Consider the following 15,920-nt stretch of genomic DNA (forward strand, 5'->3'; position numbering starts at 1 on the left):
GGTGGGAGTCCTACTACATCAGCAAATAGAAACCCATCAAAATCTCTTTATTCTTTCTGTTGTATGCAAGAAACATCTTAGGCAAGTAGTTGATATATTTCTCTTATATGAGCTTCACTCAGACAGCTATCTAGCATACTCAAGATTTTATGACCCGAAGTGTTGAAAAAACAAAGAAAGCTTACTGAATAATACAGACAACCAGGGGAAGCCTGCTTTTATTATATAACTACCCAGATAAAATTGAACCTGAAACTTCCTTAAATTATAAACAGCCTTTGAAAGATCATGAGCTGATCACAGGATTTTAAAGTACACTACAAATTTTTATAAGAATTTTTACAAGAAATCCTGAATATTAAAAAACATTCCTGTGAATGTGCCTCTCCATGTGTTTGACCATACACTTAAGGAAACTACAAGCAAATAAAACAATAGAGAAATAACAAAGGGAATAAAATAAACWAGTCTTACTTCCTCCAGAACTTTGTGGGATTTTTCCAAACAAGACCTAGCAGATGAGTTCAACCTGCCTTTACCTCACCTGGTGAAAGAGCTCTTTTCATCTACTTGGTTGGCATTGAGTGCATCTGTGCTATTCTACCACCACTTTTCAATAATGTGACATTTATTCTTTGAGATTTCCACAACTCAATTAACTTTGGATGAAACTGATGAAGCATCCATAAAATTACTGCGTCACAGGATATGATATGGAGGCAGAAAATACAGGGTTGAGGAGAGGTGGATGTAGAAGCACAGGCCAGCTGCAGCCATCCCGACCTTGATGAGAGCTCTGTGTAGAAGCAGCAGCCCATTACAATCATCTCCACCTTGATAAGGGCTCGCTCTCTGCTCTYTTGGGAAAGGTGCACAGCAAAGGATTAACTCCTGCCGTAAACACCCATGTGTGAATGTTTTCTTTAACCACCCAGAATGCTGGGAGGTGGCATGTTTGCATGTATGACTGATAACAGGGCAGAAAGGTCTGGTCTACGGCTGCTTGGTTTGGTGTGGCTTTGTCTTTCCTGTTGTGCTTTCCCAAAACTTTCCCTAAACTTGCCTACAGAAGAGTGTAACAGCAATGAATCCTGCTAGAAGAAAGTGGAGGTTCTGTTCATTTTTTTTCCAAAATGCTGCACTGACAACTGGGCAATCAAATGTACAAGATTTGACATCAAATTTTAAAAATTAAAAATGAAAATGGCTGGACTTTTTAGTAATTCCAGAAGTAATTCCTGAAGTAATTCCAGAAACTAATTTTAAAACTTAGTGAGTAAAGAAGAGTTACTTCTGGGAATAATGATGTAGCTAATGGAAGAATGTTGCCAGCCTCTAAAGGGAAACCCATGGTATTCTAGTTTGAAAGGAGCTTTGAATCAAGCCAAGTCACCAAACCTACACAGTTAGAATTTTTATGTGAATACCTTGACCACTTGAGATAATAACTTATTTTTCCACAACCTAAAACTATAAAAGGAAAACACCCTTTCATGAAATTCATCATTTAGTACGCATCCCAGGAGACAGTTTCTTCTGCCTCATCGTCATCACGGAGTTTGAATAAAGGGTTACACAATAATTAAAATGATCATTTAAAATGTATTAAGATGTGAAAGAGGAAAAAATGCATCACAGAAAAACCATCATCTCCTTGTATGCAATGGATTTTGACCAAACATGGTATGGGAAAATGTGCAAAATTACAAACACTATATGGAAAATTAGTAAATATTATGGGCTAAAAGAAAACAGTTTAGACACTTAAACCAATCTTTCCTTATCTCAGTCAGTATTTTCACTAAGATGAGCACTGACAGAAAGAAGTCACCTTTTGCTACCTGCCCCATTTTAGACCATATAAGCAAAGCATTCACTCCCCTCTGAACTTATGGCAAAAAAGTTCAATGCCCTACAAAAAAATGTCTAAGACAGATCATATCTGTAGTTGGATACAGCTATCAAGGAACAAGAAGACATCRCAGTTGCAGAGGTGCAAGATCCTGTGCTGTACAAGCTGTTGTAAAACAAAGAGGTGTATGAGTCCAGATTAGTACACCTACCTCACACAATGTATTTCTCCTACATTTGGGAAAAAATTTTTAATTTCACAATCTTTTAAGGCAATAATTGGAACTACAGTGAAAAATTAGTGTCAAARTGCTGCAATCCACAGCCAGCAATGTGGTTCATTGTGCAGTCACTGAGATGAGTGAGGCAGCCTCTCAAAGCTATTGTTTTCAGGTACTTGGAGATCTAAGTTCACCTCTTTGTATTATCTGACATTTTTAGATTATCTTTACTACTAGAGTTATTAAAACCCACCCACTCCACAAGGTAAAATGAAATAGTAAAAGCTAAACCAAGCAACTAACCAATCAAAAAAACAGAAAAAGTGAAAACAGTKATTATCTTTGAAACAAGCACTGATTGAAAGACAAAACAAGGCCTACTACTGGCATCCCCTTTTAGATGTTCTTAATAATGAGCACCTTCTTGTTCAAAATGTCAGTATTTGCTCAAGAATTCTGGTTTTAGTTTGAGAAAACATAAAGTCACTTTAGCAAAATCTTCCTACCTGATAATACTAATCCAATTTCCAAATATTTTCTATTTATGTGAATTCAAAGTTTTGTCATTGCCCAAAGAAAGACACATACAAGAGAAAAATCTCCTCACTGTATTCACATTTATGATCCAGCACATATTTTAGGGCTCGTGGTTAGATTAGTTAGCTATATTTCTTGAAAACATATGTTCAGWTTTTTTTTGCACAGCATAATATGGATTACGTTTGGTTACTAACTTAYACAGAAGAAGAAGCCATTATTTATCTATACAGACTGCTGAAAATCTGCCGTGACTCTAAATAATATACAATACTGAGATTAGGCTTACCTGCTTCGAATTTGTTAAATAGAGTTTTGCACCCAAATTTAAGATCTGCAACTTTACAAGGTCATCTTCATTAGTGAAGCTCTTGGCTGTCTTTCTCAGAACATCAGGTGCGATCTTTGGAACCCGTTCACAGTACTCGCCGATGAGCCAGAGAATGCTGGCTCTGGCTACGGGAACCTGAGGAAACATTGAGCACTCTAAGTTAACGCATTCACAAAGACTACTTGCATACTTGTTTTTCTGTGTTCAATAACAAAATGCTATTTAAAGACAATTGCCATGCAAGAAATGCAGCATGAAATTAAATACAGACATTGTGGTAGACTGAATATTTATACAAAAGATACTGATTCTGACCCAAAATCYATGCATTACAGGTTGATGAGACAAACAGGCACACAGAAGCAACATGTTGATGTTCACTGTACAAGCCGATGGGAACTCGGAACACAGTCCAAGCCTTCAAGATGTGGCTGCGAATTCTTGCCATCAGGTTACGCTAAACACCATGGTGAAACAAACCAGAGGTTTTTGGTTTTTTTTTTTTTTTTTTTTTACTATATTCACACAGAAATGGCTTCCTTCATTTTTATTCAGAATTTTAAGACAGTAGGATCCATATTTTTGCAAATGTCCAAGACCAGCTGAAAACAGAACTCTGGTAAGATGGAAGTTCAAAATAACAATTCTCAACTTCTGAATAGGACTTGCCATCTAAACTAAAACACTTTGATCAAAAAGTTCACAAAGGTTTTACTGTTTTGGAGTTACTCAACAGTTTCACTGAAATAACTGGCAGTAGCAGCTTTTAGATGAACCCCCAGTCTATGGTGTCAAGTTCAAAAACACAGTAATGTCAAAAACAGAGGGGAGGCAAAATGGAAAAGCATACAAGGAAACAGAAGCTCATGCTCCATGCAGTTTAGCTAGAAGCAATTAAGATTTTAATGAAATAATATACACATACCCTYGTAAAAGGTAAGCTAGCCTACATTACCTGGTGGTCAAATTAAAAATTGCATCTCTGTTACATATACATCCCTTGAAAACATTCTTCTCCTTCCTTGAGCAGAAGGAAGAAAGAATGCAGTGAGAAAGTTCAACGCATGTCTTGCACAGTGTCTACAGACTGTGGTGCTCTAATGCTCTGTACAGACTATTGTTCTGTACAGAATGTTAGATGTTGAAAGGTCAGAGGAAAAGCAAAACTGTTCCAGTCTATCAAAAAACTGACTGTAATTTAGAAAAAATAAAAGCTTCCACTGGAATTTCAGTTAATTTTATTGGGTTTTTTTTTTCTGAAAGGATAAAACCCACTAATACTAACATTTCCCATTAGTCCTTACACCACACAGTGATCTTTATTAATAAGCTTACACTTAWGGCAGTGTGAGTTTTGCCTTAGGTAATATTCACAGGATATATATGCTTTAGACAGGTAGCATTGTGGTTCTCAAAGCATTAATTCTTAGTATATTTTATATATGTTTTAATTACTTTTCCAGCATTTCTGTTATTAATATATGAATATCTATCTATCATAATTACAATGGGAACCAACTATTAAAAATCTTACTCAGTAATCYCAAAACATTAGGAAAGTACTACTTATGAAAGTATATTTTTAAAGGGTAACATGGCCCACTAAGCCTACTAAGGAAATACTAATCATAGCATAGTTCACAAGAAATTTCAATTATTAAATATGCTTCAAAGAGTTTCACTGCTCCAAAAAGTTTAGAAACAAMTCTGAATAAAGTCAGCTTGACAGTATTTGCCTCCCTACTTCACATGGTTGAAAATACGAATGCCACCAAAAATATAAAAAGGTATGTCATGGGGAAGACAAAGGACAGACTCCACTGAAAGGAAAAGCAATCACATTATGGATGAGCAGAATAGAGTCCAACAACAACAAAAAGTCCTGTAAGAGCTAATGGCCAATTCAAACACAGGGAAGAAATTTAAGTTAGAGGTAACATGTATTTAGAATGGTGTAACACAGTAATTTAACATATACAGATATATGTAAACACTGAGCAAGATAAAGATGAATTCCACTATGGGAACTGACAAAAAATTAAATAGCCTTGCAATTTACAAGAGAGAGATGAACAAGCTACTGAACAACTGCTACTTATAAAAAYTTTAAATGCAGTCAGAGTATGTTTGCCTTCAAAATGGTAAGACTGATGCCATTACTGTACATTGATTTCAAAAGGGAAAGAGGTTATTTCTAATGTTCCAAAGGTTACACTGCATTAAGACCTCACACCCAATCTATTATTTTAAATTGGGCTAAAGAATAGTAATTGAGTGGTACATTAAATTTTCCAGTATTGGAGCAGTTCAAGTTGCCTACTGTACAGATAGATACCTCTAAATAAGAATATATAGGCAACTTCAGATTTCAGTTATGCTAGATTTATTTTTCTAAAATATTTCATTACAGACTTGTTAAAATACTAGAATTCTACAAGAGATCAGCAAGTACCATAGCTTGGGCAGCAGCCTACTAGAAAGACTCCTTTTCCTATTATTGTCTTTTCATAAAGCAAAACCAGCTCACAGAGTACACCAATTTCAGTAATAGCATTAATAATGACAAGCAAATATCATTACTGTGCTTTTCCTAGTCAAACCCAGGACTACACTGTAAAACCACAATGAAATATATTTAAATATATTTAAATATATTTAAATGGTGTGCATTTAAGCACAGTATTTTACTCTTCAAGCTTTTTCTCAGTTTGTAAAATTAAATTATTGGAGTAATAAACTAGTTTTACAATGTTAAATAAATAGACTAAACAAAATCTAATTTGAAAATTAGAAACAACGGAAGACAGGAATTTATTCTGAGAGTCTGCCTTTTAACCAGGTGGTTAGCTTACTATGTAAATACTGCAYATATATAAAATACAATTTTGTGCCACAAGAATCAATACCAATTAGAGACTTTTTGAATCAAACCCTGAGCAGAAGCCATTTTAATGAAAAGTGTATGYCGAACTGATGAACCCAATGTTTCTGTGTCACTGGATTCATTTGGGGTCAAAATCACACAATATTTTCAGACTTCTTTTTCTCTCTTTAAGTCTTCCAGTTCTCAGCCTTGTAATATCAAGTGCATGATCCTGCAGCTGTTGTTTCCAGGGCAATCAAAACAGCAAACAAGAAATGAAGCCCCTTCTAGGCCTTCACTGCCTTTTCCAGAACAGCTTAAGTAGGGACCTTGAATTGACAAAAATGCAGGAAATAATACTTTCATTATTCAGCCCTGCTCTGCATTATCCTCAAAGGCAAACATGATTGTAAATTACTTTGCCTGATGTTTTATTCCATATGGCCTGAGCAAGTGGTTAAGTGCACTTTTTAAGCCTTTAGTACCGGGAGGCAGTCTCTATTGCCATTTCAACCCATTACCTGTCTCAAGGAAAATAAAAAACAAACTAGACAGACACTCCCCCCAAAGCAAGACTCTCACTATTTACAACAGTTAGAGAGAGATATAAAGATTTTGGAGATTGTTCTAAGCAGCACAATTGAAGAACTATTGTGAAATAGTTCAGTTCTCAACATATTCACACAAAACACAAGGGTAAAGAACATATTGAAATCACAAGTTCTGGTTATTCACATCTGTCACAAAATGAGAGATCTTCAAATTGCAARTGAGGAGCAATTTTCTTTATCCAGAAGAAAATTTGCATAGCCAGCAATTTTTAAAAATTTTACTTGGAATCAGAAATGGAAAGAGTGATAAAGTTGATTTGAAATGTCAGACTGACAGCAAAAAGAAAGGGTACACAGGAAAGAATAGGAGCAAAAGACAAGTATTTGCTTTTTATTTTCAAATGGTAGACCTTCAAGGACTCCTCTACTATTTGAACCTCTACATATACTATTTCTTTAAAACAAAATTTTTACTGGTGACTGCACCTCTTAGACAGTGTACAGATTTTTTTTTTAAACTGTTTTTTATTCAAGCAGAATACTTGCTTCAAGTTTAGTGTTCTGGACACAATGTCCCAAAGGCCATATATTCCTCACAAATTCTAAACAATCACATAGACATTAGAGCCAGTAAAAAATGATGACATTATGAGAATTGTCTGCTAAATCATTACTAATATAATATACTATAAATCATTACTATTAYATAACTGAAATCTTTACTAATATAAAGGTGTAAAAATATGTTATTAAGGTGTATCCTAAGTAATGTGGCTAAAATCTGAAGCTTGCAAAACAGAAATACATACAAACATATGAATGTAATACCTTGTGATATCTTCTCAACACTGCAAGAAACGAGAACTAAATTAAAGGAAGCAAGCCACCTGTTTTGTGAAGCCAYATCAGAAACACAGCTACACTGGAGGTGCATCACATTGAACCTGCTCTTACCTTTAAAACCTTTTCCCTAAAGTATCAGGTATTGTTGCTGCTGGAGATGAGACTACTAAAAGGAGTTTTGAACTTACCTGTCTCTAAATGGCTCTTCCCATAAATGCATTTTTTAAACTTCTGTCACTTCAAAAGCTGTACACACAAAACTAATTAAGCCTATCTCAGAGTAAATACCTAACACAAACAAGCACTACTCAGATCTCTGACCCACACTTATCAAATCATTAAATTGTAAAGCATGACAACGTTATTAATATATTAACAGCTAAACAAAATGTTTTTTATCATTTTTAAAAATGGAACATTAAAGAGATCCAATTATTCTCTTGTTTAATGTCTTCAGAAAACCATCAGACATGCATTTCCCAGTTACAGCTTTTGATGGGTGTGAGGAAGGGAGCTGGAATACAGCTAGATCAAACTGTACCATGYACAGGTCTAGGTACTCAAAAAGCATCAGATGCAAAATAGATCTCACAGATCTTTGCCTGGGCGGGCCTAGGATAAAAGTTTAAGGTACAAATGAAAACAYACAAAAGTAAAGGAACAAAAATAACCCCTATTTTCAGATACATAAGAAACAATCAATTGAAGCCCAAACTGAAATAGACCTAGTCTTTACTGTAATTTATGCTCAGTGATCTACAAGATCTAAATTCCTAACTCTCCTTACAGTTGGTCTTGCTGGTTTTTTTATATATGGTCTTAATATTTAGCTGCTTCTCAGTTTTTATTTATTTTATAAGAGAAAATGGTTCTCTTCTAAATATTCTATATCCCATCCCTTTTAAAATGGCTTCTGTAGAYGAAGAAGATGCAAACAAGTAAATTTCAATAAAGTAAATGACCGAATGACACACTGCTGTAAAAGATTTTTAGGGTCCTCAACATTGTAAATTACAACCTCAGGCTAACACAAGTGAAATTCATAACAATATCAATGAGAAAAATTCAGGCATGAATCCAAAAAATCTATCCCACTACACCAGTTTAGCTTATTTTAATGGCTGTTTACCATTGACTCAGTTTAAGAAGGACATGGAGATACGTGAATGTGTCCTGATGAGGGCAATAAGACTGGTGAAGGCTTGGGACACAAGCCTATGAAGATCAGCTGAGGGAGCTGGGGTTATTTAGCCTGGAAAAAAGGAGACTCAGGGTTGACCTTATCACTCTCTTCAACTGACTGAAGGGTGGTTGTAGTCAGGTGGGGATCGATCTCTTCTCCCAGGCAACAACCAATGGAACGAGAGGACACAGTTTTAAGCTGCACCAAGAAAGTTTAGGTTAGATATTAGAAAAAAATTCTTCACTGTAAGACTGATCACATCTTGGAATTGTCTGCTTAGGGAAGTGGTGGAATCACCATCCCTGGACATGTTCAAAAAAAGACTGGATGTGGCACTCAGTACCAAGGTTTAGTTGATGAGGAGGTGTTGGGCCACAGGGTGGACTTGATGATCTCGAAGGTCCTTTCCAGCCTAACTCATTCTGTGTGATTCTGCATGTGAATTAAACTAAATCATGACAGAACTATCAAAAAGCTTCTTCTTTCCTTAAGTGCTTTTTGATTTAATAGTATTTAATTCTGTTCAAGCTTTCTGCTGTGTATTACACAGTATTAAATTAATTTCAACTGTAAAAAGCAACAAAGAATTTCTTTGTTCACACCTTCAGCTTCTTTCCCTTCAGTTTCTTTCAAGTTCATTCAAGCCCACATTTGGCTGCTTTTCCTGCATCCAAATCTAGCAGTCTTTTAAAAACGATTGTATACTGCTGTATAGAGCTACAGGGTCCTCTGTTTTTCAATCCTAATAGTTGACAATAACAGAAGAGAGGCCAGGAAAAGAAACGCCAACAAAATGCGAAGAAATCCTGTGCAAAGTAAGTACATACACGTGTATGGATGGATATTGTTTGTCAGTGTAATAATGGTCAGGAACCCTTCATCTCGGTCTCTGTCTAGTAAGAGACTTATTAATATATTAATATATTAACTTCTTAATGTATTAACCCAAGCCAATTGTGTTACATCAACTCACAACCACTTTTGCCACAGCAAGATCAAGATCCCCAGTAATTAAATACACATTCCAAAATGTATATGATTATCCCTTAGAGAAGTAAGGATTTAGGGTTTGGACTAGATGATCTTTATGGGTCCCTCCCAACCCTAACCATTCTGTGAAGGAATACATCTATTTTCAGACATAATGGGGCAGTTTATTTCAGAGAAGTGACAATAGCATTCAACTTATAAATACAAACTTCTTCAAAATTTATTCTTGAATTCAAATCTTGAGCTTACCAAAAAAGGTAGGTATATTGTAGTTTAAAAAAAAATCATCTAGAAAAATATAAAACAATCTCCTTGGAGAACCTACAGCTGCTTGTAGGTTTATGACTACATGACTGTAATTCTTCTATGTCCTTTCCATCAAGATCACAAAACCCGGTAYTTTATGTAAAAAAAAAAACCAAACTATTTTGCATTTCTCTAATACATTTACTTCCATTTACAGCGCAAATTAAAAGGAGATGAAAATCTCATTATCAGTCCACAAGGAAAATAAGACAATGTGAACAAATACTCACTGTAATGTTATCCAAGAGTTTGGCCATATGCTTAATAATTTCACCATGGTGTGCTGGTTGGGTCTGCAGCAGTTTCTTAATGACAACAACACTTTCAGCAACTACGATTTCTGTTTTAGACAAAACAAATTATTAATTCCTAAAGTATTTATGCAAAAGAAAAAGCCGYGAATAACTGATGGTAGAAGATTCAAAAACCTCCAAAACAAGCTTTGTGGAACTGAATTATATTCAATTGGTAACAAAGAGGTAAACCATTCTACTAAATAATGTAAGTTCAGCTTCCTGAATCAAATTGTAAGCAGCAAAAAGAGGAGACAGAAACATTCTAAATGTAAAAATACCAATCTACTACATACATTATGGAACTGCCTTTTAGTAAAACCTACACTTTGTAACTTCCCATAAAATTAAGGAACAGCATGAAAAAAATCTGATTTTCATTAAAATTATGTATATTTAAAAGTAATTTGCAGTCTGCAATTAAAATAAAAACACTTGCATTAAAAGTAATAGCTCATTCATACACCAGAGAAATACCTAAACATCTCCTTTGCATTTTTTCACAGTCTGAACAGTCTCTCTCAGGTCTGTAACACAATCTCTAGTACATTCAAATGAAGCTTCTAAATAGCAAGCTGTTGTAAGATTCATGCCAAAGTCATGCACTGGAGTGTTTAACTATGGYAACAAGTTCACAGCCTGATCAACTTGTATGAAATGTACAATTTTTGAAGCTGGAAAGATCCCCACAGGTGCAGCAGCAAGCCTCTGTGCAAGAGTAAACGCATGTACGGAAAGATGAAGAAGTCTAACTACCATGTGTTAAACAAAGGTACTCCTGCACTTCTGTCTGMGTTTATCTGACACGTGGACCATTCATTCAGCAATCAAACATGCTGAAGTTTCAACAGAACAATATGGGGAAGAGAGGTGTAAATTTCAGAGGTTTGGGAGTCTTTTTTTTTTAAGAAAGCAAACTTCTTTATGGAGAAAGGCTTCTCAAAAGCTCTGAGTATATCACTACGCCATATGCCTCTGAAATGCTTAGATTTTAGCTTGTAGCTTTTTGTGCCATTCTTTATTYGACATGACATCTGTCATTTTTCCAGACTAATTTCTGGAAGCAAGGTTAACATCTCAACATCTTGCACAATCCTACAGATCAATTTAATCTGCATTGTATTTTGCCAGACATTAAAATAGGAAGACAATTCTTGAAACTTGAAAATTATAATCTGGAGCATTTATAGTGGGGAATACTGTAACGGCAACCTTTATCATTCAGTACTTTGTGATACACTTCAGTTTAGAAAAATTAAACYGAACCCAAAAAGATGAGTAGACATGAAATCATTATTAAAAACAYTTGTTGACAATGTAGAACTGATGATGATATTAACTGCAGTAGATGAAATGTCACCAGAGGAACTTCTTTTTTTTTTGCTCTGTGGGAGAAAATTTAAAGAAAATGAACCAGAATTGTAAACAAGTAAACTGGTATTTTTTTTACACAAGTCTAGATAYTAGGAAAAAAAGCACAAACAAAATCAAGCCAATTTTGTATTAGAATAAGAACTGGCATAGTACAAAACCAGCAGACTCTTGCGAGGCTTGCTTTSTGCACAAAAGGGACCCCAAAAATGAACATGAAATAAAAGACAAACATTTAGGTTCAAAACTGTAACAAACTCCAACAAAACACTAGAAGGGGGGATAAAACTGGCACTCTAAATTAGCAGTAAGAAAATTTGAAAATGTAACTCATATAGAATTATCAAAGAAAAAATCCATACGAGGCAATGAAATAAACACAAGAATTTTGAAACAATCTAATGGTCTAAAAGGTTATAAAAAGTAAATTGAGTTCTTAAAATAAAGACTGTAAAACCACAGAAAATCTGATCAYTAATGCCTTTATCAATAAAGGAGACCACAAGAGATATCAGAAGCTTCAATTTTCAAGTCATAGTAAAAATTTTAGTTTCTTCAAACAATTTTGAGGCAGTGTGGAAATGACGAAGTATGACAATCTGCGAAGACCCTGGAGCCTGGCAACTTTTCAAAAACTGAAAGTATACTCAGCCATACATTGTYCCATTTTGTCAAATAATGATGTATGCAAAAAAAATTAACAATGCAGCAGACAGTAAATTGTCAGTAAATTTAAGATTTTTCCCATAACTGACCATTTAGCTGCATTAAACTGTGGTCGTTTTGCTTGGTCCAGATTTTGGGGATGGGAGGTGGCCACAAAATGGCTCCTGTAGGAAGTTCCTGGAAATCTTCATCACATACAAAAAGCCCTGCCTCCCCTTMCCCCACATGCTGCAGAGCCAATCTCTGATGGCTCTGAATATGACGGACATGCCACTGGCCAAGCCTGGGCCAACTGGAGATGCTGGTTACGCCTTTGTGATGACATTTAAGAAGAAATTCAAAACAAAGTTAGGCAGCTGACATTAGCCAGAGGAGGGGCAGCAGGTGAGTAGGTGTGAGAAAATGGAGACACCAAGGTTAATGGAGGAGGAGGGGGAGGAGTTGCTCTGCAAGCCATGGTGCTCACCACAGAGCAGAAAGCTGTTCCCAAGGTGACTGTGTCCGGTGGGAGACACATAGAGCGAGAGAGACCCTTTCCCTGGACAAACAGCCCGGCCCTGGATGGGCTTGTCCCCACACACCCGGAGCAAGTGGATGCCAGCAGGAAGCTGTGTTGAGGCGGGAGATTGGAGAGAAAGGCCTTGCTCCTGATACGGAGACAGCCTGGCCCTGGAGGATCCATCCTGCAGACGAGGGACCCATGCCATCAGCGGTTAGATGAACTGCCTGCTCGTGGGAGAGATGCCACGGTGAAGCAAGAAAAGGACCYGTCTCCCTAAGCAACAGAACACCTTGATGATGAACTGAACAGAAAATTCCCACAGTCTGTTCCTGCTGTGCATGGGAAGGAGGGAGGGGGTATGGGGGGGGAAAGAAACAGTCTCTTAGGAGTTTTAGAGAGCATTTTTTTTCTCCTTATGATCATCCCCCTGACCCTGTTAGTTCCTTTCCTGCACACAGTAGTTTTAGTAATAAATCTACTTTGYAACTTAAAGCCTGTTTTGACCTTGGAGTGTTTATTTTTCTCCCAATTCCTTATCTYAATCCATGAATCCTTGTGTTAATTAGGTTTTTTTCTCTCTGCTCTGCCTTGCTGAGGATATTGAGGGTGCCTGGCATTTGGCCAGAGTTCAAACCACAACCATAACAGAACCTCAGAAAATTACCTCAGCRAAGAATATATTACCAGAGAATGGTGAAAAGCTGCATTCTGAAATACACCTGAAATCATTAATGTTACATCAAATTTTTTTAGTTACATTGACCCATGCTTGCAGCAACTAAAACACATAAGTGAAGACTAATTTATCTACAGCCTACAGTTTGTATAACCACTTTTCCTAAAAGCTGCAAAACCGCATCAGCTGTTTCTGGATAGGATGCCCGGAGAGGTGGTGGATACCCCATCCCTGAAAACATTCAAGGTTGCTTAGATGGAATTCTAAGCCACCTCATCTAGTGCAAGGAGTCCCTGCCCATGGCATAGTTGGACTAGATGAAATTTAAAGGTTATTTCTAACCCAAACCATTCTATGGTTGTTAGGGTTACTAAAAGGTTATGCAAATTATTAAAAAAAATGCGAAAAGGTAACCATTAGAGCTAATTACCTAGATCTTAACTTCCTGCTTTTCAGAACCAGCCAGTTTAATCTTTTACCTGGGTACCTTTTTCATCCTTCTAACATAAATAACAGATGTCAGAAACCCTATAAATAGATATAAATCCAATGCTACAAGTTGCTTTCATATTGTTCTAACAATAATTAGAAGAGATATGTTGCAGTTACCCAATGTATTAACAGTTCCAGTGGTTTTATGATTTGCCTGGTTTTGTATAGATTTGTAGGGCAAAAAATGTTTTAGCTATACATTCTACAATCGTGTTTACATTCAACCTGCAACTTGCAACAGAAAATGAAAGTCACTCACCTAAGAAAAGCCTGGAGGATTTCTAGTGTATGCAGTACAGTCAGACAAGAGACTTCGTATAATCCCATCTGTCTCTTACATTTAAAATTACTTTTATGTCACAGTGGGGCCAGCAGTCAGTTGGAACTATCAATACAATTGCTTAAGAGAAATGCATCAGTCAAATACCAGATGTCACATTATAGAAAGAAAACAACTTTTCTTTTTGCACTTCCTTCAGCAGATGAGGAAGGAAAATAATTCTCAGGTCTCAACATGGCTTCATAAAAAACAGTCTCTTCAGGAGTTAGTCCTAAGTCCAGCTTATGATAATTATTCACGAAGGTTTTTGTGTGTCTAATCACTGAAATTTCTAGTTTCTGCTGTGCTTTGGTAGTTCAAAGGTTGTTGGGTTTTTCCTCCACATACCACAGCATTCCTCAKTAGGGGAAATCTGACTTTAAGTCACTTACAAGCATGCAAAGAAAATTCCAAGAGCAGTTCTTGACTCCCCAGGACTTTGTTTCTGGAACAATACCTTGCCTCTCATCGCCCAAGCTGCAGAATGATTAACAGCCCTTGTGCCAGATACAGCCAAAATACCATGAGTATTGGGTTGTATCTACAGTTAGAGCCTCTTCAGAACAAGCCTGTGCAATCTGAAGGCACTTTTCCCACAAGGTTATTCTTCAGGATTCTATTTTGGTTTAGTAGAATTCATACTGTCGCCTCTCTTCTGCACTCAAGTGAATTCTTCACAATATGAAAAGAGTACACAGAAAGCAGAGCTGTCCCTGCTTTCACAGACCTCAGAACCTGCTGAACCTACCAGCTTGCGCTTCATGCTACGCACAGCAGCAGGACCAGGCTTCAAATGACCACGAAAGAAACAGCAGAACAAAGATTGCTTGCATACTTTTAAGGGTGAAAGTTGGGGGAAAGAAAGATTAACCAATACTCTTAAATCTGTACTCCTACACATGCTAAATCTCTTTTTTATTCCCTTACCATGCCAAAACTCTTATGTTCAGTAAGCTGTGACTATCGGTAATTTCCTGCCACCTGGGGAAAGGTACCACGTAAATTATGCCATTCTATTCATTCCCTGAAAGAAGGAATAAAGACACTGCAGCTATGGTAAAGCAATTTGCCAGCTGCCAGGTTTAAAAGATCCTCAATATATCCTTTGCAGTCTTTCAGAACAGTAAGCACAAGAAGATAATTTTATTTGCTACACAACTACTTAGAAACAGAGAAGAAAACTAATCTTGTTGCGACAGACCTTTGTATACATGCAAGTGCATATGTGTGTGTTTATATATACATATATACCTACTGAACCACTCTGAAGAAAATATTAAATTGACAATCTAYGATAAAAACTTTTTCCCTCTTATGTTGGTTCCTTCTCAGCAAAACAAAAACAAAGCAAGAAAACTGAAAGGAATGTTAAGTAACAAAATCGGTCTTCTGAAGTGACAGTTTTATTATTTCATTTAAAGCACAAAGAAATATGGGGATTTGTACATGATGAAGGAAGACTCCTTGAGGAAGACTGCTAGAAGAATTAGGCAGAATCAAGAACAACCTTTGAAGCTTGTATTTTTACWATGATTGCTGCTGAATATAATATAAACAGGTGCACTGTGCAGACACAGCTTTGTAACAAGATATGGGAAGATACTTTAAACACAGTTGATAATCAAAAAAGGCTTAAACAGAAATAAGGTCTGCAGCACTAAGGAATGAAAGTCACATGTATTAAAACTGCACAGCTATAAACTGAGGCCACTCAGGAATTTCTGATACAAACTGTGGTGTTGAGAATGACAACTCAGTTCATAAACCAAATAAGCGAAAGCTCGATGTGTATTAGTGGGTCACTGGCCAAATATGTGCTGCCAAAGTGATGTCCCTAATAAAGGCTGTCTTAGGATTACCATGAAAAATCTGTCCAGTAGATATGGAGAGGCATTAATATTGTTTTTCAAAGCTTGGAGCAATGT

General features: G+C 36.4%; 1 protein-coding gene across 1 annotated transcript in view; it reads right to left on the reverse strand.

The window, feature by feature from the left end:
* Nucleotides 1–15,920, reverse strand: part of AP3B1 (adaptor related protein complex 3 subunit beta 1) — a 155,380-nt gene that overhangs the window by 72,171 nt on the left and 67,289 nt on the right. Inside the window, exons 15-16 of the mRNA XM_057363849.1 lie at nt 9,907–10,016; nt 2,899–3,075 (exon numbers count right to left, since the gene is read on the reverse strand). Coding sequence (XP_057219832.1) covers nt 2,899–3,075; nt 9,907–10,016 — 287 coding nt within the window. The remainder of the gene's footprint in view (nt 1–2,898; nt 3,076–9,906; nt 10,017–15,920) is intronic.

This window comes from Malurus melanocephalus, unplaced genomic scaffold (assembly GCF_030028575.1).
Source record: "Malurus melanocephalus ecotype Western Australia unplaced genomic scaffold, MMel_1.1 scaffold_31, whole genome shotgun sequence".
NCBI lineage: Eukaryota > Metazoa > Chordata > Aves > Passeriformes > Maluridae > Malurus > Malurus melanocephalus.